Source organism: Rhinatrema bivittatum, chromosome 2 (assembly GCF_901001135.1).
Source record: "Rhinatrema bivittatum chromosome 2, aRhiBiv1.1, whole genome shotgun sequence".
NCBI lineage: Eukaryota > Metazoa > Chordata > Amphibia > Gymnophiona > Rhinatrematidae > Rhinatrema > Rhinatrema bivittatum.
The window spans coordinates 28,718,782-28,746,155 of record NC_042616.1 but is presented as its reverse complement, the minus strand read 5'-3'; the positions used below and the strand labels follow the sequence as shown (position 1 = coordinate 28,746,155).

Below are 27,374 nucleotides of genomic sequence, written 5' to 3'. Positions count from 1 at the left end.
GCTTAAGGATAGTCTCAATCCTATCATGAGCATCATTCAAGGCCACGCCTCGTTCCACGGGATTAGTGGTCCACTTGGTGACTGCACACACAAGTGTATCCACCTTTGGAAACCATAAAAGCTCTCTTGCCACTGGATCCAGAGAGAACAGGCCTTCCAAAACTTGTCCCCCTTAGAAACTAGCCTCCAGGGCGCCCTATTCATGATCAATTAATTCTTGAATGGTTTCCATCACAGGGAAAAAACAAGAAGCCTTACACAAAGAAACCAAAATGGGGTTTTTCTCTGACTCAGACACAGCATCTGCCCCAGGAACCCCGATCATCTTCAAGGTCTGGGAAATCAAAGCCGGCAGTTCATCCTTATGAAAGAAATGTAGCATAGTTCTATACGGTTCTAATCCTGGAGGAATTTCACCATCCTCAAGGGAGTCAAGATTGGTGTCATCTATGCCATCCAGACCTCCATCAGGATGTTCCACTGTCACTCTAGCAGTACTCAGGTGCTTAATAGTAGGGCCTGGCAAGGTTCTGACCTGTGATTCTGCCCTGGGAGTATTAGAGAGTAAAGATTGTGCCTGGAGAAAGGATTGCAATCCCTGAAAAAACTCCACCCAAGAAAAGGTAGAAGCATCCAATCCAGGAGGTACTTGGGGAGTACACCATGAGCTACTATCCCCTGCTGAGGAACCAGTTAGGGGAGTTCCACAATCAGGCATACCTCCTGAGCCGTCTGTACCCAGGCCTATATCCTGCTGGGAAGAGCCAGGCTTAGCGAAATCAGAAGGAGGCAATTTACCCTGAGCCTCCAAACAGTGCTGGCACAAGTTAGCGGGCACTTGTGGCTGAGAAGCCTAAATATGACAGACAATGCATAGAAAAAGACGTTTAGGTGCCATTATAGCTGACAGTGCGCTGAAATGGCAGCCAGAGCCATGCGTCTAGCTGGGTTTTTTTGTATGTCTAAAAATACTAGGCATTCAATCTAGGCATCCAAAAATTGGGCGGTCAATACTTAGGTGCCTCACACCCAGGCGTTCCAATGCCTAGGCGTCCAAAACTTAGGCGCTCAAAGAAACTTGGGGGCACAGGCAAGCCTGCAGCCACTTAAGGAACCACTTAACTTAGATGCACAAAATACCAGGCCCAACTAGGCATCCAAAAACTGGACACAACCTGGACGCACAGCTAGACTCACAGGCTGAACCAACAAGCCTGTAGAGGGCAGCCTAAGAAAAGCACGCAAAAGAACATTGCAACCTACCTCACGGCCCGCAGCAAAAAAGCCTCAGTGGGGCCCAGCCTAAAGAGGATGCTCAACCCACCAGGCTGCCCACATCCGCCAACCTCCCATGGAGTGGGATGAATGCCTGAACAGTGCGCCGAGCACAGAGACCGAGAAAAAGAGGGAGCCCTATGTTACAGAAAGCCTCCTTTTATTTCTCTGTTTTTTTGAGGGTTTTTTCAAAAAACTTACTCGCTGCCTTTCAGCCACTTAAGCAGATAAGTCCACGCTGGCTGAAAACCAACTACCAGACCAAGGCTCTTATCTGAGGGACCACGAAAATCACTTCAGGGAGGAACCATTTGGTATCACCACAGGAGAGCAGGGCAAATTAATTTTCCTTATGTCTCCTTTTTCAAAATGAAGCAATCACCAAGTAGGGAGATGCACATCACTATCTGCTGGAGACGGAGCATAATGGCAGGCTGATGTCACTGCAGGAGTATATATACTGTGACGTCAGTTTGCTTTATCTCCATCTGCTGGTGAGGGTGCATAACCCACTGGTTCTGGATTCATCTGACTGGACACTAAGAAAAGGCATAGATTTTGACCACTGTATTGCCCTTTACATTGGGCTTCCTACCATCACTATCTGCTCTTTAGTTCAAAACTCTGCCGCGCACCTACTTACCAGTTCAAGGATGTGCGACCACATCGTCCCGGTTCTTGCATCTTTGCACCACTGGCTTCCATTGAACAGCAGAGTACAATACTAGATCCATACAATGATTCAATTCCATGGTTCAATGCTATATTACTTTACTTACAAACCAGTTCGTGCCCTTGAGATCCGCTGATAAAAATTTATTAGAGACTCCATCTACAAAGGTTGCTCACCTTGAGTTAACTAAGGAGAGGGCATTCTCAACTGTGGGAATGAAACTGTGGAACTCATTCCTGACTCCTTTTGCCCTATCATACGTGCTAAACCATTTAAGCAGGCGCTAAAGACATCTCTAAACTAGAATTACGCTGAACTGGCACACTGTCGTTTGAGCCTCTCCGAGTCGGCATATTGTGATTTGTTTTCAATGGGCATGGCTGTATGTCTGTCTTCCTTGATTAGGAACCTTGATTTGCAGAGTCGTTTGTTGCAGTTTAAATTGTTTTTATGCATATTGAGTTCGTAATCTGCCCCGAACATCTCTACATAGGAGCGGAAAACAAATCCTTTAAAGGAATGGACGGGGGAGGGGGGGTGAGTGAAGTGCCAGGGGAAAAGAAAAGAAACTTGAGAGGTGGAAGGGTTTCTCCTTTTTTTTTTTTTCCTTCTTCAGATCTTTCCAGAATGGATGTTGCCCTATCAGAGAGAGGAAGCTTGAGTTGTCGTCTTTTCTAGATTTACTCTTACCCACCACGACTTTTAGCACTTCAAGCATGGCATTACCTCTCACTGTATATAGGTTGTAAGGCTATAGAAACCAGTAGACAACACAAGGATAAAACCGTTTTTTTGGTTGCAGTTTTTCATATATTACATTATGTTCCCAAATCATGTGTCTATGCCCCATGCTTATTTTACAAAACCTTTGCCAAAGAGTGCACTCTAAATTCTTTGATGCTGCTATCCACAATTTCGTGTTTTACCTTTGACAACAAATTAACAACAACAAAAAAAAAAATACAAGGTGCGCTGGTCAGTCCCCTAAACTAGGAAGAAAACACTGACCTCATCAACCTGGGTCTACAAAATATAAATAAAATTAAGATATTCATCAATTCAGGGGCAGCTGGACAAATTTTAGGTTGGGGGGGGGGAGGAGGAGGGATAGGGAGTGGGCAAACAAACCAACCAACTTCTATTCCCCATTCCAGCTCCCACTACCAACTTCATTCTCTCTTATACATTGTCTTTCCATGTATCATATACAGGGTGATTAATAACACATGCTAATTGTAAAAGTAAATAACAGAAATCGCACTGTGTGCAGTGCTACAGGAAGAGTTAACTGAAAAACCTCAAGCTCTTACACTCAGCAATATTTGTCAACTCCTTTGCTTGTGAACATGGATGAGCAACTTATCGTTCGTCGGTGTCAAAGTTCGCAAAGAAAGCCCTTCGGCGATCGTTTCGCTGGGCAAATTCAGTCGCCATTGCGGTCACGTCCGTCTGTGCAAGGGCCTCTTTGTGACTGTAGGCACACATCAAATCATTCAGCCTCATCTGAGTCATTGAGCAGCGCAGGTAATTTTTAACATGATGGAGTATGGAAAAACATCTCTCTACTGTTGCCATAGTCACGGGTATTGTGTAGTACAAACGAAGTAATTTGTGTACCTCTGGCAGTAGCTTCTTTGCCATAGGTACCGTATTCATTGCTTCCGAGATTGATCTAATGGTCAACACCATGGTGGGTTCGTTTCCAAAAGCTCTTATTGTATTTGGTAACATTTTCAACTGTGTACGCAAACAAACAAAATCAAAATCGCTAGCATACAATTCCAAAGTTGTAGGAGCAAACGTGATATTGTCTCCTTTAGCTGCAGTCAGCAAAAGTTTTTCCAGGTCAATTGCCACATCAATGTCTTTCTGATTGAAACGACGAGTCAGTTTGTATGCAAGCAAATCTAAAGCATCAAAATATTGTCTCGTGTAATATTCTGCTGGACTCTGAAAGGTGCAACTAACTTCTCCCTTCTCCAGCCTTTTTGCAGATCTCTGATGCCTTGGCAGCACAGGTGCATCTGTCAGGTCCGTGGCAGCCTCCGTCACCGATGCGTAGAAACTTTCACAGGCCTGTTTGGACCGCTGTTGCAGAAGAAATTCCTGTGTTAGTTTCACTGCTTTCTTTGCATCCTGCAGCGTTGTGTTAACGGTTTGCAGTGTTTTGGCCAACTGTTCCGTGGCAGAGAAAACAAGATACGACAGACGCAGACCATAAAACGTGCTGAATTTTTCCAGCATTGCCAAAATGGCACAAGCTCTTCTGCCATACTCATCATGGGACTCCTCGTCAATCTGGGCCATGACAGTACAGAGAACGCTGTAGTTATCTATGATGGACTTCACTGCACCGGTGCGGATGGTCCACCGTGTCGGAGAGAGGGTACTCGGGTTCTGACGCTCCGGGATTAATTCTCTCTTTAAAAATTCAAACAAGTGGTTTCGCTTTGAGGACCGTTTGATGAGACAGGTCACTTCTAACACCAAATCCAGTGCATCCTGGACTGCTTTACAGTTTTTCCCCACATCTTGCAGGCACAGATTTATGCACTGGGCAAAGCAATAAATATGAAGAGCTGCGGGATTTCTTCGCTTAAATTGAGCAGCAACGTTACGTATGTGGCCAGACATATCAGCTGTACCGTCGTAGGTCTGTCCCCTGCATAGAGCCAGTGGCATGTTGCAGCGTATTAAAACATCATTAAGCACACTATAAATGGTAGAGTCATCCGTGTTAGGCAAGTCAACAAGACCAATGAAATCTTCGTGTACCGTGTAATTCTCATCTACCCAGCGAAACAAAGTGACCAACTGCTCTCTGTTCGCAATATCCCTCGTTTTGTCTGCAAGAATAGCATAAAACGCTGCCTCGTGCACTTTTGAAAGCAGCCTCCGGATGATGTCCATCGCAAAGAGATGAATTAATTCATTAATTATGTCCCGGGACATGTATTTTTTAACCGAAAGCCAGTGGCTCAGATCAGGACAATCCTCAGAGCGAAGTTGCATGAGCTGATATAAATTGCCACTTTCAAAATCATGACCCTCTGTTGCCAATCCTTGCCCCATTAGGAAACGAAGGGATGTCAGCTGTTTGATTAGCATTTCTCGGTTATATTTCTGTTGAGTCTCGAGTTGAGAGTCAACTAGAGTAGCAGTTTTTGGCTGATGGGACACAAATGCTAGCATTTTTGCCGTGGCTTCCCGGTGAGACTGTGCTTTTTCGTGCTCTCGGAAGGCTCGGACCGCATGTTTCCAGTTCTGAAAACCGCCAACAGTAAACGCACCCTCATTTCTTTTGCTCAGGTGAAGGCCTTTAATACCACAGAAACGGCAGGGTGTGCAGAACAGTTTGCTTTGTGTTTCACACAAAGTTAGCCAATTAAAATCTTTGAACCAATTCAACTGAACCGATCGCACATGCTGGGATGATCCGGTGCCCTGTACCTTTTTAGTGCTCTTCAGCACTTCAGGGTCATCTGGTTGGCACGGCCTGGAAAGATCCATGCAGCATGCACCGAAGCAGTGGGTGGCACAAGCTGGGAAGTGAAACACATCCAGTTCTGTCTCCTCAATCTCATCACGGAGGTCTCTTTTTTCACGAGTCAGTTCTGACGACATTTGTGTTGCATCTTCATCGCTTTTAGTTTGTTCGTTTTTGGAAAAGTCTGTAACATGCTCGTTTCCTTTAATTTTTAGGTGTTCTTTTCTGAAAGAAAAAAACAAAAAAAAAAAGAAAAAAAATGCCTCATGTGCAGATTCTGTCTTTGCAGACCTCAGCAATGTGCAACCTCTGTTCAGCGTACACAACATAGATGGAGGGGCCCTTGATGTGTCCAGAGAACAAAGACTGGGCAGTGAGTTTTGATGACCAGAGAAGCGGCAATGGGGGAAAAAGAACAAAGAAAGCATTTGAAATGCAACTTGTGTGTTTTGTTATTAAAGGACACGCCGCACAGCATGAGCAGGTGGAAGAGCACTGCATTCCCATAGCTACAGTATGCCAGCTGCAGGCAGAATTAAGGCTGCACTGCCGGGGGAGCAGGTGAAGGCCATCCTGCTGCCAGCATGCTGGAGGAAGCTCCCAGGGAGACCAAAGGAATGGGGAGGGGACAGTGGCAAATGTGTAGGCACAGACTGAACAAGGCCACAAACAGTGCCAACTGTTTGGGCACCACTGGCCTGATTAGAAAGAATTTCCAAGCGAACCTTGATATACCGCCTCTGCATATAATACCTTACAAACTCCAGGAGGTTCTCTTTGGCACAATGCAAGTATTAGCAGGAAATTTGAGCTATTGAGATCATGCCCAAAATACACTAGCTTATAAGTCAGGGGTCGGGAACCTTTTTGGCTGAGAGAGCCATGAACGCCACATATTTTAAAATGTAATTCCATGAGAGCCATACTAACTACAACCCCCCCACCCTCCTGACCTCCCCCCCCAAAACCTACCAAAATAATTTACTACAATCCCCTACTCTCCTGACGCCCCCCAAGACCTGCCAAATTAATTTACTACAATCCCCCACCCTCTTGACCCCCCCCCCCCCCAAGACCTGCCAAAAGTCCCTGGTGGTCCAGCAGGGGTCCAGGAGTGATCTCCTGGACTTGGGCTGTCGGCTGCCAGTAGTCAAAATGGCGCCGACGGCCCTTTGCCCTCACTATGTCACTGGGGTCGACCAATGGTAGCTGAGCCCCTGTGACATAGTAAGAGCAAAGGACCGTTGGCTGCCAGTAATAAAAATGGCGCCGACGGCCCTTTGCCCTCACTATGTCACTGGGGTCGACCAATGGCGGCAGCTACCGCCGCTATTGGTTAACCCCAGTGACATAGTGAGGGCAAAGGGCCGTCGGCGCCATTTTGACTACTGGCAGCCGACAGCCCAAGTCCAGGAGATCGCTTCCGGACCGCTCCTGGACCCCCGCTGGACCACCAGGGACTTTTGGCAGGTCAGGAGGGTGGGGGGGTTGTAGTAAATTAATTTTGGAGGTCTTGGGGGACATCAGGAGGGTGGGAGGTTTTGTTAGATTTTTACTTTTTTACTAAAGATTTGTCTCCGAGCCAGATGCAGCCATCAAAAGAGTCACATCTGGCTCGCAAGCCATAGGTTCCCGACCCCTGTTATAAGTGATATTCCTGGGGGAATTCCGCGCAAAAAACATTTTTTTTTTTTTTTAATTCTGCATACTTTATATTGTTAAAATAACACCATATACATGACAGTCTAAGTAATTAATTTAAAATGTAATACAGAAAAAATTTATTACTTAAAGCTGCAGAGTTTTAAATATTTTGAGCAGAATTTCCCTAGAAGTTCACTCTAAGAGAGTGTCCCTTCCACCCTCTCTCCTTACTCCCCCCTGGCCAGTCTCCTTTCACTTTGCCCTCTCAGGCCCCAACTCCTCCACCTGTCTCCATCTCTCCCCTCCTCCCCCTCTAGGCTCGATCCCTTCCACTCTATCTCCACTCCGAGAGTTTGACCCCTTTCTCAGTACTGTCCCTCACACAGGCTCCCTCTGTCCTTCTCTCTCTCTCACATACAGGCTCCCTCTCTCTCTCATGCACACACACACACACTCCCTCATACAGACTCTCCCCTCTCTCGTGGTCAAGATGAAAGTCCCAGGCATGCCACGAGCAGAGGTCATCCCGCTTGTGGCGAAGAAGGAGCAAGAACCGTTCGCGGCAACGATGAAGCAGGTCCTGGTGTACTGCAAGCAGGCCTGCTCTATCTTCGCTACGAGAGGGACGGCCACCGCTCGCGGCACACCCGGGCCCGCGAAATTCTGTGCAGAACCTGCACAGGAGGGGGGAATTCTGTGCTCTGCAAGAGCACAGAATTCCCCCGGGACTAAAGTGAGGTTTATTCCTGTCATGGTATGTGCCACATAAAAAAACACAATAAAAACCCTGCACTTCCCGTTCTGTAAATATATACTCTGTATCTTCCGCTCTTCTCCACTGCTGCTTTCTCTGGTCAGTGGAACTCACTGCTGGTTTCACACACCCCCTGGGGAGCCCCCTCTATTTTCCCCACTCTGGCTGAAATTCAGCATCGCTTAACATCTTGGAAACACGCACTCATCAAGCGGACAGCCCCTCCCCAGCAGGAGCACGGACAGTGCCTGAAAAGCTAAAAATAAATTAAAAAAATGACAAAAAAAAAAGATTAAATCTACACTGCACAACAGCCACTCTATTAGGAAAAAGAACAAGCTGGACTGTTATTGACCCCCCCCCCTATACAAAAACTGCATGCCAGCCGAATCCTTCATGTCAGGCATGCATCCAAAACATACAAGAATCTCACCAAATATGGAAACAGTGATCATAGGCTAGAGGTACTGAACTGGAAGCCCCAAGAAGCCAGACTCTGCATGCAGCACAGTATTGAAGAAATAGAAAAACAGAAACACACTTCCTCTAGTGTGCAAACTGCAAAGAGGCACATTTCCATAAGCTGCCAGAGAAAACCCAAGACTCCCCAGAAAAAAAAAAGAAGTCTGCTTACCTGTAAACGGTTTTCGCCATTAATCCGTGGGTGACGTCATCCGAGGGTGCCGACATGGGCCCAGCTCTCAGAGCTCAACTATTATGAGAAAACCCTCCCCTGAAGGTTATGGCGAATACGAAACCAGAGATTGCAGAAGTGATGGCCTTGAGAGAACGCCACTTTCCAAGCGGGAAACGTCAAATCCAGCAATTTGCGTGGTTCGAAAAGGAAGTTGAGACCTGGGTCAAGATCAGTGCGCTCCTGCCATCTGCTGCTGATAGGTTGGAATGGCACTGGGATGAACTCTGACTGAAGAGATACTAAGGCCCGAGAACGAAAGGAAGAATAAACGCTGAAGCAAGTGTTGGTATTTGGGAGAGTTGTGGGTGGATCCTTGGGCCGGTGGCAGATGACCACACCCCCCCCTGGGGAAGATCCAGAGAGGGACCACCGGTCAGGCTCAGAGTTGAGAGACAGACACACACCAGTTCTTTTATTAAACAGTATATTGAACCACCAGAGGTGGCAGTAGTGAGCTGGTAATGTCCGGCTGGGCTGTAGTCCCTCAGGTACTGGAACAGCGGTCCCTGGATGGCTTGAGCAGTTGAGAAACTGAATATAGTGAGGAGGCAGGATATGCAGAGTTCAGGAACTAAACCTTGATGATAACACTCACACAATGTCTCATAGAAGCCCAGGAGCTGGAATGAATAGGCCCTCGAGGAGCGAGTACCTGGTTCCAGGGAAAGCTCTGACGGTAACTCACTGATATAGTAGGCAGCGATAACTTCCAGGCAGAAGAGGTATTCAGGAACAAGTCCAGGAACATGGGCCCTCGAGGAGCGAGTACCGGTTCCAGACTGCAACCTGAAAAATAAAGAGAGCGCGAGGCCCCCGAGGAGCGGGTACCCCTGGTAAGTCCGAGGAGGCAGAGTAGCTCAGATAGAACAAATCCTTATCCTTGTCCGTATTCATATCCTTATCCTTGCTAACTCGATACGTTAGCGTTTCTTGAGACCTTTTATATCCGGCGTCAATGACGTCATCTCAGGGGGACGCCCCTGAGGTTCGCACCACTGCTGGTACTTCAGTTGGGCCGCGCGCTTGCGCCCCTAGGCTTCTGGTCAACATGGCGGATAGCAGCGTCGAGCCGGTCCGGGGACGCCAGAGGAGCTCGGCAGAATGACGCCACGGCAGCCAGCGTTCCATCAACCCCGGAGGGAGTCGCCAAAGCGGGAAGGTGGGCAGAGTGGAGACGTCGGGCAGCGACAGTCGCAACAGCAAGCCCTTGGGGGCCTCAAGAGAAGGGATCCAGATTGCTATTGCCACACTGGGTTAAGATCCTGTTCCACTTGAAACTGGAGGATCTTCTACTTGATGGCTTTCTAACTGAAATCAGCATATTTGAAACCTGCTTTGGAAGGACATGTCATGAGAGCCAGGGATGGAAGGTTAGGATTGCGGAGCCTGCAGTTTTCCTGTATGATAAGTGTCAGGGATATCCCCAACAGAATTGGAGAGTGAACTAACAGACAAGATATGGGAACTACACTTGCTATGGCCAGGCTGGAGCAATGAGAATTATTCTCACCTTGTCCCAGAAGGACCTTCTGGACAGCTCAGAGGAGCCTGGTGGAAACAGATATTCCAGTTTAACAGAAAAGAATTGAGAACTGATCTATAGATGCATGGAGAAGACATTTTTTACTTTCCTGTTGACCTCTGAATAAAAAAACAGGTTGATCACCAGCCTTCCTTGGATCAGAGTCATAGACAACTTGTTCAGTTGCTGTAGACCATTCATGTGGATGCAACACTGCTGAGGCAGTCCATCAATGTATTCTGGATTCCAGGAAAATAGGTCGCCTACAGACGAGAATTGTGTAATCTTGCCCTTAACCATATTAAGACGGCAGAGGGAATAAAAAAATATACTTCTTGCTTGTTTATATAGGACATGGCCTTCCCGGTGAGAATATTGAAAGAAGCTCTCGGAGCATAGAAGCTTCAGGTGGTTGATTTGCAAATGAAAATCAACACCAGTGTGCATCTTACACCCCTTAATGTGTCGTTGGTGTCGGGATGCCTTTTCCAGCATTGAACACGGTAGACGCCATAAGGGATATCGACTACGGCAAGCAGTGCTGCGTGTGTGTTAGGGGGTGCCTTACAACGATATTGAGCCATCCGGACCAAAGTGCCAATTTAGAGGCTGCTTATCACCCATTAGGGACCATCGACAGGTGGCACCACCAGGTGCCATCCCATGCTTGGCACCATTGAGGACTTGTAGCATCAATGGGGTTGGAACCACCACACACTTCATAGGTACCGGCAGCTTAGTTACTGCTTCAAGAGGCATGCCGCAGCATAGGTGTGGGCCGCAATGTCAATGTGGAACTAGGGCAGGCGCTTTGATGTTGGGCACATATGCGCCACTGATGGTACGGGGAGCACCTTTGCACAGGTGCAAAACACTGCAGTCACAGAAAGCAAATGTTGCTTACCTATTACAGGTGTTCTCACAGGACAGCAGGATGTTAGTCCTCACATATGGGTGACATCATCAGGATGGAGCCCAATCAAGAAACTTCTGTCAAAGTTTCCAGAACTTTGACTGGCCCCTACTGGGCATGCCCAGCAAGGCACTAACCCTGCAGCCAGCAGGGGTCCCCCTTCAGTCTTGTTTTGAAATCTACAGGCAGTGCCGAAAAATAAAATAAAAAACGAACCCAACACCGCGGGGCGGCGGGCGGGTTTCATGAGGACTAACATCCTGCTGTCCTGTGAGAACACCTGTTACAGGTAAGCAACATTTGCTTTCTCACAGGACAAGCAGGATGGTAGTCCTCACATATGGGTGAGTACCGAGCTGAGGATGTCCGAACATGCACCAAATGTACCCAACGGCATGCAACAGGCACAACAACTGGGGTGGAATTTGGTAGAGGGCATCCTGAACCCCACCGGGCAGGCGGAAGGGTGTTGGTATGTCACGTTGGAAATAGGTTACGCAGGACAAACTGGCCGAAGATGGAATCTTGTCTTCCAGCTTTGTCTAGACAATAGTGGGCTGCGAAAGTGTGGATAGAACTCCAGGTGGCAGTCCTGCAAATGTCAGGAAGCGGCACCGATCGTAGGTGTGCTACTGAAGTCGCCATGGCCCTCACAGAGAGTGCTTTAACACGGTCTTGAAAAGGAATGCCTGCTTGCTGATAGCAAAAAGATATGCAGTCTGCCAACCAGGAGGAGAGAGTCTGTTTACCCACAGGTTGCCCTAGTTTGTTGGGATGGAAAGAGACTAATAACGGAGTGCTCTTCCTGTGGGCAACTGTACGGTCTAGGTACAACGCTAGAGCCCGTTTACAGTCAAGGGTATGCAGAGCCTGTTCCCCTGGGTTGGAGTGGGGCCTGGGTTGGAGTGGGGCCTGGGAAAGAAGATAGGTAGTATGATGGATTGATTAATGTGAAACTTCAAAACTACCTTAGGCAAAAACTTAGGGTGATTGCGAAGAACACCATGATGTATACCTTTTCCATTTATAGGAATAAGACTTTCTTGTGGAAGGCTTCCGTGAAGCAATCAGGACACGAGAAACCGAATCTGAAAGGTTAAGTGGTTGAAGGATTAACCTTTCAACATCCATGCAGTCAGGGACAAGGCCTGAAGATTGGGATGGTGTAGACATCCGTTGTTCTGAGTGATCAGAAGCGGATGCGTTCCCAAGGGAATGTGCCTGCGGATGGAGAGATCCTGGAGTATGGGAAACCACACTTGGCATGGCCAGTGAAGTGCTATCAGGATCATGGTTCCCTTGTCCTGATGGAGCTTCACGAGAGTCTTCGAGAGAAGAGGAAGTGGAGGGAATGCATAAAGCAGACCGGTTGCCCACGAGAGGGAGAATGCATCTCTGGGTTGAGCGCACTCGCTCCGAATGAGGGAGCAGTAATTGTCCATTTTGTGGTTCTGAGGGGACGCAAAGAGGTCTATTTGGGGATAACCCCATTGTTGGAAAAAAGAATTTGCTACAGAGGGGTTGAGCGACCACTCGTGTGGTTGGAAGACACGACTCAGTTTGTCTGCCAAGACATTGTGTACTCCCGGCAAGTAGGTGACCCTGAGGTACATCGAGCGGAAGAACGCTTCCGCCCAAATCTGCGCAGCTTCCTGACACAGAAGGAAGGAGCCTGTGCCTCCCTGCTTGTTGATGTACCACATGGCCACCTGGTTGTCCGTCTGAATCAGGATAACGTGATTTGATAGAGAATCCTGAAAAGCTCTGAGAGCATATCGCATCGCTCGAAGCTCCAGGAAATTTATCTGGTGTTTGGCTTCCTCTGGAGACCAAAAACCTTGTGACTGCAGATCGTTCACATGAGCTCCCCAACCGAGGTTGGACGCATCAGTGGTGAGAATGAGTTGAGGATCTGGCAGATGAAAAGGCAGTCCCTGGAGGAGTTGGTTCTGATCTTTCCACCAGGTGAGAGACAGACGGAGTGCGTCGGTGATGTGAACAATGGTTGGCAGAGGCTGAGTCGCTTGAATCCATTGGGACCTCAGAGTCCAATGCGTGACTCTCATGGCCAGGCGGGCCTTTGGTGTAAGATGGACTGAGGACGCCATGTGTCTGAGAAGGACAAGGAATTGTCGAGCTGTTGCTGTGTGCTGAGACTGCAACTGGTGAGCGAGAGAAATGAGGGTTTGCACTCGATGAGGTAGAAAGGCTTTTGCCTGTAAGGTGTCCAAGTCTGCCCCAATGAACGACAAGGTTTGAGATGGGACTAAATAGGATTTCTCATAATTGACGAGAAATTAGAGTGTGTAGGGTCAAATCCAGGGACGATCGAGAGGCTTGCTGGGTTGGGGCCCTGATTAACCAGTCGTCTAGATAGGGGTAGACGTGAACACCCTCTTTCCTGAGAAAAGCTGCGACAACCACGAGACATTTGGTAAAGACTCGTGGTGCCGATGCTAGGCCAAATGGAAGCACTCGGTATTGATAGTGCTTTGGGCCTACTAAAAACCGGAGATACTTGCGATGAGCTGAAGCTATCGCAATGTGGGTGTACGCGTCCTGGAGGTCCAGAGAGCAGAGCCAGTCTCCTCTTCGTAGAAGAGGTAGAAGCGCGCCCAAGGTTACCATCTTGAACTTTTCCCGCTGGAGGTACTTGAGGGCACGTAGGTCCAGAATTGGACAAAGCCCTCCGGATTTTTTGGGGATCAAAAAGTACCGGGAATAGAACCCTAGGCCTTGTTGTGAAAGCGGGATGGGTTCTATTGCTCTTAACTGGAGAAGAAGGGAAACCTCCTGCTCCAGAGGGAGAGAGTGGTCGTTTACTCTCCACGCTTGTAGAGGTGGTGAATCCGGTGGAAAAGCAAAAAAGTTCAGGTGGTAACCCTGAGCAATGATTGCTAGCACCCATTGGTCGGTTGTGACTGATTTCCACATGTTGTGAAAATGGCACAATCGACCTCCTACAGGTATGGCTGGCAGAGGGATCAGGCTGCTGCTCTCCAAGGGAACGTCAAAAACCTGAAGCAGGCCCCGGCTGGGGAGCTGCTTGTGGCTTTTGCTTCCGGGGCTAGCGGGGCTGAGATTTCTGATAAGGCCTCATAACTCGGGACCTTGTTGGTGGAGGATAGTACTTCCTTGGACGGAAGAATGGCTTCTTAGAGTCCTTCTTGAAGGGCTGTCTAGAAGGGAAGTCAAAAGGTATCGATGAGAGCTGCTTGAGGGTCTCATGATGGTCCTTTAACTCAGCCACTATTTGCTGAATCTGTTCACCGAACAGATTATCCCCTATACAGGGCAGGTCAGAGAGCCTGTCTTGTACTTCTGGGCGAAGGTCAGAAGACTTGAGCCAGTCCCAGCATCTTGCCGAAATGGCAGCTGCAGAAACTCTAGTGGAGGTGTCGAAGATATCGTAAGCTGTTCTTATCTCATGCTTTCCTGCTTCAAATCCCTTATGAACAAGGGTTTGAAGATGTTCTTGTAATTGGTCAGGCAGGGTTTCAGAGAAGTCCTGTTTTTGCTTGAAAATGACCCTATTGTATTGGGTCATATACAGCTGGTAAGAAGCAATCCTGGAGATAAGCATGGCCCCTTGGAACACTCGACGACCAACATTGTCGAGGAACTTATGTTCTTTGACAGGAGGGGTAGAAGAGTGTGGTTTTGTCCTTTTTGCTTTCTTTTGAGCTGATTCCACCACAACTGAGTGGTGGTCAAGCTGAAATTTTTGAAAGCCAGGGGCTGACTGTACCAGATAAGTAGTGTCAGCCTTTCTGTGTACTGGGGCAATGGATCCAGGGGTTTCCCAGTTCTTTTTGAGGAGGTCAAGAAGAACTTGATGAATGGGAATAGAAGTGATCACCTTAGGGGCATCCAGGAATTGGAGAAGCTCCATCATCTGGTGCCTATCATCTTGCTCCGTCTGAAGCTGGAAAGGGATCAATTCCGACATTTCCTTCACAAAATTAATAAAAGAGAGGTCCTCTGGAGGAGAACGCTTTCTACTTTCAGTAGGAGAGGGAGGTGAAGGTAAGTCATCGGTGTCTGAGGAAGTATCATCACCCCAGGTGTCATAAGGATCAGTAGGCTGACCTGTAGGACGAGAAGGGTGTGGGATACCCGAAGGCCCCGGCTGAGGTTCCGAGAAAATCAAAGGAATCGCCGGGGGCACCGTGGATAGCCTGGAAGGCATCGGTGCCGGTATTGAAGGCATCGATGGCACCGATGTACGTATCGCTCACGATGAATGAATCGGTGGCAAGGGACGACCTGGCATCGATGGCTGAGGCAGAACTCCCGAAGGAGTGATACGAAACTGTGTTTCTCCTCCCAATGAGGCTGTCATCGGGGAGCGCACCGGAGCAAGGGCAGTCATGAGCGCCTCCATCCGGGATAGCAGCGGTGCCAGCGCTGCTGGAATCGGGTCAGTGACCGGTTTCACTCTCGGTATCGATGTCGGTGCTGGAGGGACCTGGACCTGGAGCTGTTGCATCGCCTTGTCGATGGCCTCCTGGATCAGCCGGTCCAGTTCTTCCCAGAGACCTGGGGCAATCAGCTCCGGCTCCGTGACGGAAGAGGGAGGCTGAGGCACAGTCGGATGGGACCACCTTTACAGGCGGAATTGCGACTCCCAAACCCCGATCGGGTGAGGGTGGCCTCGATGTCCCGGTCGCAGGAGTGGTCGGTGCCGTTCCTGGACGGGGCTTCTTCGATGGTGGCTCGGACGGTGGCTCGGTCGATGATTTCGCTCCCTCAACGGTCCGAGACTTACGATGCCGATGGCGATGTTTCTCCCTTTGATCCCCTCGATCTTGAGGGGGAGAAACAGGAGTCTATGGCCGTGAAGCATCGATGGCGGGCAGTCACCGGACGGTTGTCTATGTTGGTGCGACTTCGACGGTGCCGGTTCAGATGACGTCGATGCGATGGACGGCGTCTGGGTGTGAGCACGAAAGAGGAGTCCCATCTTCTCCATTCTGGCTTTGCGACCTTTTGGTGTCATGAGGGCACATTTGGTGCACGTCAGGACATCATGCTCACGGCCTAAGCACATTACACAGACTCTATGAGGGTCTGTTATTGACATGGTGCGAGTACAATCCGGGCACCGACGAAACCCCGACGCCTTGGCCATAGAAAAATCGAGCCGCAGTACGGTCGACGGCCAGTAGGCCGCGAGGGCCAAACTCGACAGTAATCGACGAAAAACGGCGAAAAAAAATTACCGGAGTACCGCGGCCAGAGAAAGTTAGAGGAGGGACCCCTGTGGGACAAAGTTATTTTAAATAACTCTGTGAGGAAAAATTCCTGTCAGGAATGTGTTCAGAGCTCCTAAACCGCGAGGCTACTGCTGCGCGGAAAAAAGAAGACTGAGGGGGGACCCCTGCTGGCTGCAGGGTTAGTGCCATGCTGGGCATGCCCAGTAGGGGCCAGTCAAAGTTCTGGAAACTTTGACAGAAGTTTTCCGTGATTGGGCTCCATCCTGATGTCACCCATATGTGAGGACTACCATCCTGCTTGTCCTGTGAGAACATAAGAAACTGCCAGACCTGTTTCCAACAGAGGCCAAACCAGGCTACAAGAACATGGCAAGTACCCAAAAACTAAGTCTATCCCATGCTACTGATGCAACTAATAGCAGTGGCTATTTTCTAAGTCAACTTGATTAATAGCAGTTAATGGACTTCTCCTCCAAGACCTTTTCCAAGCTTTTTTTAAACCCAGCTACAATAACTGCACTAATTGCATCACCTGGCAACAAATTCCAGAGTTTAATTGTGCGTCAAGTGAAAAAGAATTTTCTCAGATTAGTTTAAAACGTGCTACATGCTAACTTCATGGAATGCCCTCTAGTCCTATTATCCGAAAAAATAAATAACTGATTCACATTTACCCGTTCTGGAAAACCAGCCGGACCCCGTGTCCGGCCGGGCGGCGTAATGTGGGCGCAGGCCCACTTCAGAGGCGAGGCGCGTGTGGTTGGAGAGGGGGGGGGGGGGGAAGGTGGAATAGACGGAGGTGAAAACAACGTGGGACACAAGTAGGGCTGCAACGTGAAGTACGTGAAGGGGGGGGGGAGGGGGGACTGAAGGCGAGTGTCATAGAGTCGTGGAATGCAGTGATTGGCTTTAGGTGCAAGGGGGGGGGGGCAGATGGAGTAAGCGTGGAGAGCTGGGATAGGTGGGGAGAAAATTCAAACTGCTGGTTAAGCAGTTTTAGTAACGCGGGCTTCAGTCGGTAGCTGGTGAGCGAGAGAGGGTCAGAAGGTTCGCGCGACCCTCCCACCCACCCTTAGTTCTAGGCGATTGTTGTTGGGGAATTGCGGTTTTGTTTGGGGGATTTGTCGCAGCGGGGGCGGTTGGTCCGAGCCATAACTGTTCAATTTTGTTGTTCAAGTTATTTGGATTTTGGTAAAGCCGACGGTGGTTGACAACTGAGGGCTGTTGTCAGGGTGTGGCTCCTTGCCGGATGAGGCGGGGGCCGCTTGGCCAGACTCCTTGCAAGTTGGAGGCGGGAGTACACCTGGGTTGGCTCCTTGCAAGAGAGTGTGGCGGGAGTCGGAACCTGGCGTGTTGGGGCCAAAGAGTGTAACAGAGAGGCTGGTTAGGCTATCCTGCCGGAAGGTGGCGGATAGTCTGGTGGGGGGTGGGCAATACCAAAGTCCTAGTTGTTTGTGTTAATGTGTGGATATAAGCTCGGACCACTGAATGATTAAAGCTGCGGCCTTGTTTTACCCACAATAAAATGTGTCTGTGATTATTGGATTGTAAGGGGGTGGTTGCGAGCGAGTGAGGTCCTGCATGCCCACATTACAGACCTCTCACATATCCCCTCTCAGCCGTCTCTTCTCCAAGCTGAACAGCCCTAACTTCTTTAGTCTTTCTTCATAGGGGAGCTGTTCCATCCCCTTTATCATTTTGGTTGCCCTTCTCTGTACCTTCTCCATCGCAACTATATATTTTTTGAGATGCGGCAACCAGAACTGTACACAGTATTCAAGGTGCGGTCTCACCATGGAGCGATACAGAGGCATGACATCCTCCTTTTATTCACCATTCATTTCCTAATAATTCCTAACATTGTTTGCTTTTTTGACTGCCACAGCACACTGAGCCGACGATTTCAAAGTATTATCCACTATGACGCCTAGATCTCTTTCTTGGGTGGTAGCTCCTAATATGGAACCTAACATCGTGTAACTACAGCATGGATTATTTTTCCCTATATGCATCACCTTGCATTTATCAACATTAAATTTCATCTGCCATTTGGATGCCAAATTTTCCAATCTGACAAGGTCCTCCTGTAATGTATCTCAATCTGCTTGTGATTTAACTACTCTGAATAATTTTGTATCATTTGCAAATTTGATAACCTCACTCATCGTATTTCTTTCCAGATCATTTATATATATATTGAAAAGCACGGGTCCAAGTACAGATCCTTGAGGCACTCCACTGAGAAAATTGCCCATTTAATCCTATTCTTAAATTTCCTATCTTTTAATCAATTTGTAATCCACGAAAGGACATTGCCACCTATCACATCACTTTTTACTTTTCTTAGAAGCCTCTTCATGAGGAACTTTGTCAAACGCTTTCTGAAAATCCAAATACACTACATCCACCGGTTCACCTTTATCCACATGTTTATTAACCCCTTCAAAAAAGTGAAGCAGATTTGTGAGGCAAGACTTGCCTTGGGTAAAGCCATGCTGACTTTGTTCCATTAAATCATGTCTTTCTATATGTTCTGTGATTTTGATGTTTAGAACAATTTCCACTATTTTTCCTGGCACTGAAGTCAGGCTAGCCGTTCTGTAATTTTTCGGATTGCCCCGGAGCCCTTTTTAAATATGGGGGTTACATTAGCTATCCTCCAATCTTCAGGTACAATGGATGATTTTAATGATAGATCACAAATTTTAACTAATATATTTGAAATTTCATTTTTTAGTTCCTTCAGAACCCTGGGGTATATACCACCTGGTTCAGGTGATTTACTATTCTTTAATTTGTCAATTAGGCCTACCACATCTTTCTAGGTTCACCGTGATTTGGTTCAGTTCACCTGAATCATTACCCATGAAAACCTTCTCCAGAACAGGAATCTCCCCAACATCCTCTTCAGTAAACCCCAAAGCAAAGAAATAGTTTAATCTTTCCACGATGGCTTTATCTTCTCTTTTTTTTCAAAATCATTTTTTATTGAGGAGTATAGACAGTACAACCATCCAACATATAGAAGGTGCCCAATACCATTTAACAGATCAACAACCTTAATGTCAAACCACACCCCCCATCATATTCCCACTGATTAGGCGCACTACCCCACTCCTTTTAGAGTCCGACAGACACAGACCACCAGACAAAAATCTTCAAAATCAGTCACCCAGCACACTCACTCCAGTCATCTCCTATCATGCACTCCCCCAACCACCCCCCCTTTTTCCCAGAACCCCCAGTGGAGTAACACATTAAACTCAGAGGACATACACTTCATCCAGAAAAAACAGTGAGTTATAGTCCAAACGTCCATCCAGCAACTCCCCTCACCCAACCGAATTGTCCTATGGACTAGGACCTGTAACTAGGAACTGGTACATTCTAATCACTGCCATGAAGAGTGATATCCCATTGCAAGCAGGTAGGTTTGAATGTCCAGCGGCAGTAAGGTGAAACATATAGCCCAACATGTTTTGTAATCCGAATCCAGCGGCCTCAAAACCATGCAGTGAAGCTAATCTTCACTGCATGGTTTTGAGGCTGCTGGATTTGGGTTAATGAACAGGGTAGAAATAACCTGGATAAACATTTTATGTTTTATGTTTATCCAGGTTATTTCTACCCTGTTCATTGTTTTAATCCAGGTTACTTCTACCCTGTTCATTGTAAAACAAGACTTTGTCTCTGTTATTTTTTGCTGGTTGTAATGTAAACCGAAGTGATAATTAATCTTGTTAATTGAACCTTGGTATATAAAAAGTTATAAATAAATAAAATAATCTCTCCATTTGCATAGAGGATGCAAGCCGATAGTACCACGCCTTCATAGTAGGGATTATATTCGGTTGTATCCATTCTGCCAGTACCATACGGCAAGCCAATAATATAGCGGTATGGCCAAACCTATCCAAAGAGACCTGATAGACTGGTACCGCACGCACCCCGCAGGCCCGACAGCATAAGCCTGCCATTCCTTCCAATGGTTGAATGCGTACTTTGAGCCACAACGGCCAGCACTTCATTCCAAAATCCTGCCAACTTTTGGCACATAAACAATCTGTGGATCAATGCTCCCCTGTCTTGATTACATTTGATGCATGTGGGCAATGCGAGCCTCCCCATTTGATAACGACGTACGTCATCACAAATAATATGATGTAAAATTTTAAACTGTAGTTCCTGGAGAGATAAAGCCGGTAAACATTTTTGCATATTTTTGAAGCATGAAAGCAAGTAGGATGCAGAAATATCAGTCACCCCCATCTCAGTCCAATATTGCGCTAGATATGAGATATGCCAAGGTGAACGATATCTCCTACCCACTTCGCACCATCCTTTGATAGAATTTTTCTTTAGAGCGGTATCAAAGAAACACTGGGCAAATAAATGTTCCCGTCTCTACTGGTCCTCTGTCCACTTGAAACTTTTCAAATAATGGCGTGCTTGTAAATATGCAAAGAATTGCTTAGCTGGTAATTCATAATCTGTGGCCAACGATGCAAAGTCTTGCACTTAGTGGTGTGTCTTCAGAAGTCCTTTTTGTAGCCAATCGTCAAAAACAGTATAATGTTCATGCCCTGGTTACCCAACGATGGCATTAAGAGAGAGATGAGTCCAGTCATGCCTCCCTGTGCCCGGAACCATTTCCAAGCCTGTTGGCAGGAGTGAACCAAACTGCGTGGGATTTGTAATGAACGATATACAGTGTTACTGGCTTGCATAAGATATAATGGGGACCACGGAGAGACCATACTGATGACTAACCCATCTTCACAGTAAGTATATTGATCTAGCACCCACTCCCCTATAAACTGTAGTTGACAGGCCGCATTAAAAAGTCGAATATCTGCCAAACCTAGGCCCCCCCTCCCCCCTAGAATATGTCAACACCTTGTAATTCAACCGAACCCTCTTTCCAGCCCACACAAATTTTTGGAACGCAGCTTGTAACCAAGTGACGTCCCTGCCCGTGAGCCAGCAAGGCAACATGTGTAGCTTATATAGTAATTTCGGCAGCAAAACCATTTTGAGCAAAGCACACCTGCCAAATAGAGAAAGAGGCAGAGTCCGCCAGGACTGTAGTTGAGCAGCTAAAGCTGTAATAGTGTTAGAAATATTTAACTCATAAAGGTCTGCAAGATCACGTGGTATCCACACTCCCAAATATTTTATTTTGTTTTGGGCCCAAGCAAATGGAAAATCCCCCGTCCACTGACGCTGTACACTGGGATTTAACGCCAGAGCCTCCAACTTTGCAAAATTGTCAAACCCGCTAAGCTGTGAAAAGAAGTAAAGTGGCGGATAATAACTGGGATACTAATTTTTGGATTTCCAACAAACAACAAAATGTCGTCAGCAAACATTGCCAATTTCATCAGGTGTCTCCCTATCGAAGGCCCTTAAACTCCCCCATCTGTCCGCAATTTAGTAGCCAGAGGCTCTAACGCCAAAACAATAAAAGAGGCGAAAGAGGGCACCCCCTGTCTTACCCCACATTGAATAGGAAAAGGTGTTAAGGCCCCACTAGGATTAGTATACAATGCCTGCAACCAAGTGAGAAAAGGACCAGAGATACCATAAGTCTGTAGAGCCCAAAATAAATAATTCCAGGAAAGCGAATCAAAAGCCTTCTCCGCATCCAGGCTCAGAACAAATTCAACAGGCCAATGAGACGTCTCACGTTTTTTACACCTTGCCTCCCTTTAATAAAACCTGCTTGATCTTCATGTATTACAGAAGGTAAAAGAGAATTTAATCTGGCGGCAAGGACAGCAGAAAGAATCTTTAGATCACCATTAATAAGAGAAATAGGCCCATATGAATCCACTTCTTGCAAATCCTTGCCCGGCTTCGGCAATAGAACTATAGTTAATCCCATGGAAAATCAATCAACTGTCTGTTCCTGAAGCAAGCCATTATAGTACTGCCTCAGCACCGGCAGCACAGGAAATTTTAAGATCTTATAGAATTCAGGTCCCAATCCATCCGGCCCTGCCGCTTTGCCTGGCTTCAAACCATGTATGACCGCATGAATTTCCGTGTCTACTAATGGTTTATTTAGCATAGCCTGTTGGTCCATAGTAAACCGAGGCCATGGCAAATTATTAAAAAATGCTTCCCTCAGCTCATCATAACTTGGTTTATCCCCATATAATTTACTGTAATATTCGTGAAAGCGGTCTGCTATCGCCTGCGCGGTGACATGGCACGCCCCATTTTGATCCTTAATACTGGTGATGAAAGATTTAGGGCCACGCGCACGAACTAGATTAGCTAACAACTTACTGGATCTATTACCATAGCGATACAACTGGAATTTGTAAAAACAAAGATTTGGACGCTCTCTTGTAGCGTTTCAAGAATACCCTCCACCTCGCGTTTACTAGTCTCAGACATCCCCTGTATATGTCGAAGTTGGGCGGCTTTCAACTCTGCAGTAAGTTTAAGTATTTCAGCATTTCTAGCCTTATTCTGAGTGGCCACATAGGCTATGATATGCCCCCGCATCACCGCCTTTCCCGCTTCCCAAAGAATCCCAGGCGATACATCCGGACTCGAATTTAAGAACATGTAGTCCTCCCATCGCTCCTGAAGGAAATGTGAGAATTCCTTATCCAGGAGTAGACCAGGGGGCATACGCCATGAAAAGGGAGGTTTTGGGTTATGGCCTAAGGTAATAATGACTGATACCAAAGCGTGATCAGACAAGGCTATCGTACCTATAGTGGCCATCGATGTTTTGGGGAATAAGAAATCTGAAATCAAAAAGTAATCTAGTCGAGAATATGACCCATGCGGATGAGAAAAAAAAAAAGTGCAATCCTGTTCCCCCGGATGCAAATTCCGCCATATATCTAATAGGCGTAACTCTTGGCATAAGAAATTTGAATATCCCCTGGCTCCACAGACTTAGGTGGTCAACAATCCTCCTGTTTATTAGCCACATAATTGAGATCTCCCCCTACCAACAGTGCATAATCTGTGAATTCCCTCAACATCCCTGCCAAGTGTGTGGAAAAATCATGATTATAAACATTTGGTGCATATACATTACTGAAGATCACTTTTTGTTGGTTACACAATCCCTGGACAATGATGTAACGGCCTTCCGGGTCTTGCCAAACCCTTTCCGATTGAAAAGGCAATTGTTTATGAATTAATATTGCCACACCTCGTTTTCGTGAAGTATAAGAAGAGAAAAAAACATTGTCCCACCCACTCTCTTTTCAATTTAGCATGTTCACCCGCTGATAAATGGGTTTCCTGTAGGAACACCACTTGTGCATTCATGCGCTTAAATGCCATCAAAAGCTTTTTTCTTTTGATTGGGGAATGAATACCATTTACATTAAGAGAAGTAAATTTTACGGCAGCCATCATACTAGAGTCCTATAGACCCAGCCCAAATGAATTTTGTAAAGAAAGTGTTAGTGTTGAGAATCCCTCGGCTCCCCAGCCTGAGTCTCCAGGATCATAAGAAAACATCACGGACCCTACTACAACATTGTCCAGTATAGACTGTTCCCCATCCAAGAATACATGTGCTCCTCCTAGGGATTCCTTCTGTCCCCCGTCTCCCCCCCCACACACACACACACCATACATACCAGCTAGCAATCCAATCATACTCACAGCTTACATTTAGCATCCTTAAGAGGCCCAGAACTCCAACATACCCCCCATATTCGAGACATGCCGAGGTTCTCCTCCACACCCCTTCCCCCCTCACTACAGTGCAATTATAAGAATAAAACTACTAATGCAAACCATTACAGTATAACCTTGCAACTGTTAAGAACTCAAACAAAAGCTGAAACTGCGGCGCTCAGGTGTCTCCAACCCCCTTCATAAACCTCCATCCAGAAAGACACATGGTAATCAACATACACAAACTTGAAAATGCTGGAGATAATGACTACGGAACAAGAACACTAGCTCCACGCCAGCATAGGTATGAGCGATCTCAAAGTGCAGATTTCCAGCTTTTCCGCAATACGACCAGGTCCTGGCCACTCTCTCCTGTGAATGACATCTACTCTGCTACTCCCGCTCCAAGGGGTGCTTTCGGGGCCTAGGTCGCCAGGAAGGCAGTCTTGTTATCATGATATATCCTCAGCTTAGCCGGGTAAAGCAATGCAAACGAGATGCCTCGCTTGTGCAGTTCAGTGCACATGGGTGCCATTGCTTTCCGCTGCATGGCGACCGCCGTTGAAAAATCATTAAAGAGCAAAATACGATTTCCTTCGTATTCTATCACCTGACGTTTTCGACACTCACGCATCAGCTGTACTTTATGCAGCCAGTTGAGAATACGCGTCATAGAAACATAGAAACATAGAAATGACGGCAGAAGAAGACCAAATGGCCCATCCAGTCTGCCCAGCAAGCTTCCCTCATTTCTTCTCCCATACTTATCTGTTTCTCTTAGCTCTTGGTTCTAATTCCCTTCCACCCCCGCCATTAATGTAGAGAGCGGTGGAGGAGCTGCATCCAAGTGAAATATCTAGCTTGATTAGTTAGAGGTAGTAGGAGTAGTAACCGCCGCAATAAGCAAGCTACACCCATGCTTATTTGTTTTTACCCAGATTATGTTATACAGCCCTTATTGGTTGTTTATCTTCTCCCCTGCTGTTGAAGCAGAGAGCTATGCTGGATATGCATCGAAAGTGAAGTATCAGGCACATTTGGTTTGGGGTAGTAACCGCCGTCATGACAGGCCGTGGTCTATTATCTCCTTCTTGTGGAGGACCCATCCGATGGGCACGCTCACAGCATATGTGGCCCACTAAAGAGGTCAATCCCAAATGACTCAGGAGCCAGTCCTCTATAAGATGATATAACTCTGGTTCTTTTACAGTTTCTGGTATTCCGACCAATTTGATATTGTTCCTTCGATTTCTGTTCTCCTGGTGATCTATCCGGTTCAGAAGTACGGCTTGCTGCTCCGTAAGTAATTGAACCTGTCGTTCTGCTGTTACCAGCCGGTCATCCTGATCACTAATCCTTTGCTCCACGCCGTCCATCCTTTCGGCCTGCCCTTCTAAGGTCCCCTTTATATCATCCATCATAGTCTGCAATCTGATGAGTCTCTCGTCCAGCGCTCCGGAGACCCGAGACGAGATTTGCAGTAAAACATCCTCCGACACCGAGGTGAGCTGTTTCACGCCCTCAGCATTGGTAGCCATTCTGGTTGCGGGAGTTCCTCGCTCAGTGCAGGCCCGGGAGCTCCTATGGCGCATTCCTTGCTATCCCCACGCTAAATCGTGCCAATACGCAACAAACAATCTGCTCTAGAAGGGCTTATCTACGTTCAATTATATCCAGGGAAATCCACCATGGTTTTAGCGTGTGTGAAAAGGGTTGAAAAAGAGAGAGAAACTACCGGGCTGATTGTGCATTCCGCAGGCGATAATGCGAGTTGATCCAAGCAGCTTGCACTGACCCGTGATAGTCAACAGATATACCAGCACATATGAGAATTACCAGAGAGAATTATACAGTCCCACAGGCAAAAACACTAGTTGATCAAAGCATCTTGCATTTACATGCTGCAGAAACAGGGAAGCCAGCGTTTGTAAAAATTGCCAGAGAGATTTGTACAGTCCGCAGTCAAAAACATTAGTTGAGCAAAACAGCTTGCACCGACACGCTGTTAGATTAGCAGGAATGCTAGTGTCTATGAGAATTACCAGAGAGTTGTGCAGTCCACAATCAATACATTAGATGATCAAAGCAGCGTGCACTGACCTGTTGCAGAATCATTTTGGATGTCAGCCTTTGTGAAAAATGCCAAATAAAGGGAGAAGGGGCTGTACTCACTACAGTGCCATCAAGCAAGGAGATCCATAAGAGCCAGGAGACTACATCTTCAAAAATTATTGCCTAACCCCTCCGAAACTGATGATACTGAGGCAGCAAGCTAGGATCCGGGGATCAGAGATGTATACTCAATCAGATAGCCGCCATCTTAGCCATGCGGCTGATATTAGGAACTGGGTCTACGTTCAAGGTCCCTCGCCGTTTCAGCCCCGAGCTTCTGCCGCCCCAACTCTCCCAGGTCAGTCTGACTGCCTCACAAATCGCTTTCACTTTCGCCCGTCAAACGCCACTCAAATCCTTACTGCAAATGGGGATTTATTTATTTCTTGCTAGGTCGCCGTACTGGCGCCATTTTGGGCATGCTGGGTGGTGATCGGAGATGTGAGGTGCCTGCTAGCCCCTCCCGCGGCATCCAGCGTTCTGTGGTACGGAGTCAGGGACATTAATATAGGAGGGATCTCCCCGAGAAAGCCCGATGTAAATCGCCGCCGTTTCAGCCCTTTTTTGGGGGGAGAAAGACAGAAGGGAGCCGCGGAGCTCTCATTTCCGTCTCTCCTCTGATGACGTCATCACCGGGAGTCCGGCTCTATCTTCTCTAAGTGCCCCTTTAACCCCTTGATCATCTTAACAGTCCAACTAACTCCCCCTCCAGGCTTTCTCCTTCGAATATATATTTTTTAAAGTTTTTATTGTGAGTTTTGCCTGAACAGCCAACTTCTTTTCAAATTCTCTCTTAGCCGGTCTTATCGTCTTACATTTAACTTGCCAGCGCTTATGCTTTATCCTAATTTCTTCTGTTGGATCCTTCTTCCAATTTTTGAATGAAAATCTTTTGGCTAAAATAGCCTCTTTCACAGGAAAATTGGTTCTTACCTGCTAATTTTTGTTCCTGTAGTACCACGGATCAGTCCAGACTCCTGGATTTTGCCTCCCCTCCAGCAGATGGAGACAGAGAAGTTTTGGCGGACTCTGTCCTAAACCCTGAGGTGCCTCCTACAGTCCGTCAATATTTCAATGTATCAAAGCAGAATGATCCAAAACCCAACTCAACTAGCTATCTACTATAAATGGGGTTTAATTCCATAGAAACCAGGCTAACTAATCCAAACGGCAGTAGAGCCCGTAACAAGTTTGAAAAAACATCAATAAAAAATTTCAAATTATGTAAACACTTACCTGCAGAGCAAATGAACCAAGAACTGAATAAGCGGACTCTCCGTTATCCCTACACTGAAAAGGGCGGGACTCTGGACTGATCCATGGTACTACAGGAACGAAAGTTAGCAGGTAAGAACCAATTTTCCTTTCCCTGTACGTACCTGGATCAGTCCAGACTCCTGGGATGTACCAGAGCTCTTCTACCCAGGG

At 47.1% G+C, this 27,374-nt stretch overlaps 1 protein-coding gene across 2 annotated transcripts in view; it reads right to left on the bottom strand.

The window, feature by feature from the left end:
• Positions 1-2,517: 2,517 nt before the first annotated feature.
• The window catches only part of LOC115085855 (zinc finger MYM-type protein 1-like), a 69,004-nt gene continuing 44,147 nt past the window's right edge, over positions 2,518-27,374 (bottom strand). For both annotated transcript variants that reach the window (XM_029592363.1, XM_029592362.1), the window contains one exon: positions 2,518-5,660. In XM_029592363.1, coding sequence (XP_029448223.1) covers positions 3,308-5,660 — 2,353 coding nt within the window. In that variant the 3' untranslated portion in view covers positions 2,518-3,307. The remainder of the gene's footprint in view (positions 5,661-27,374) is intronic.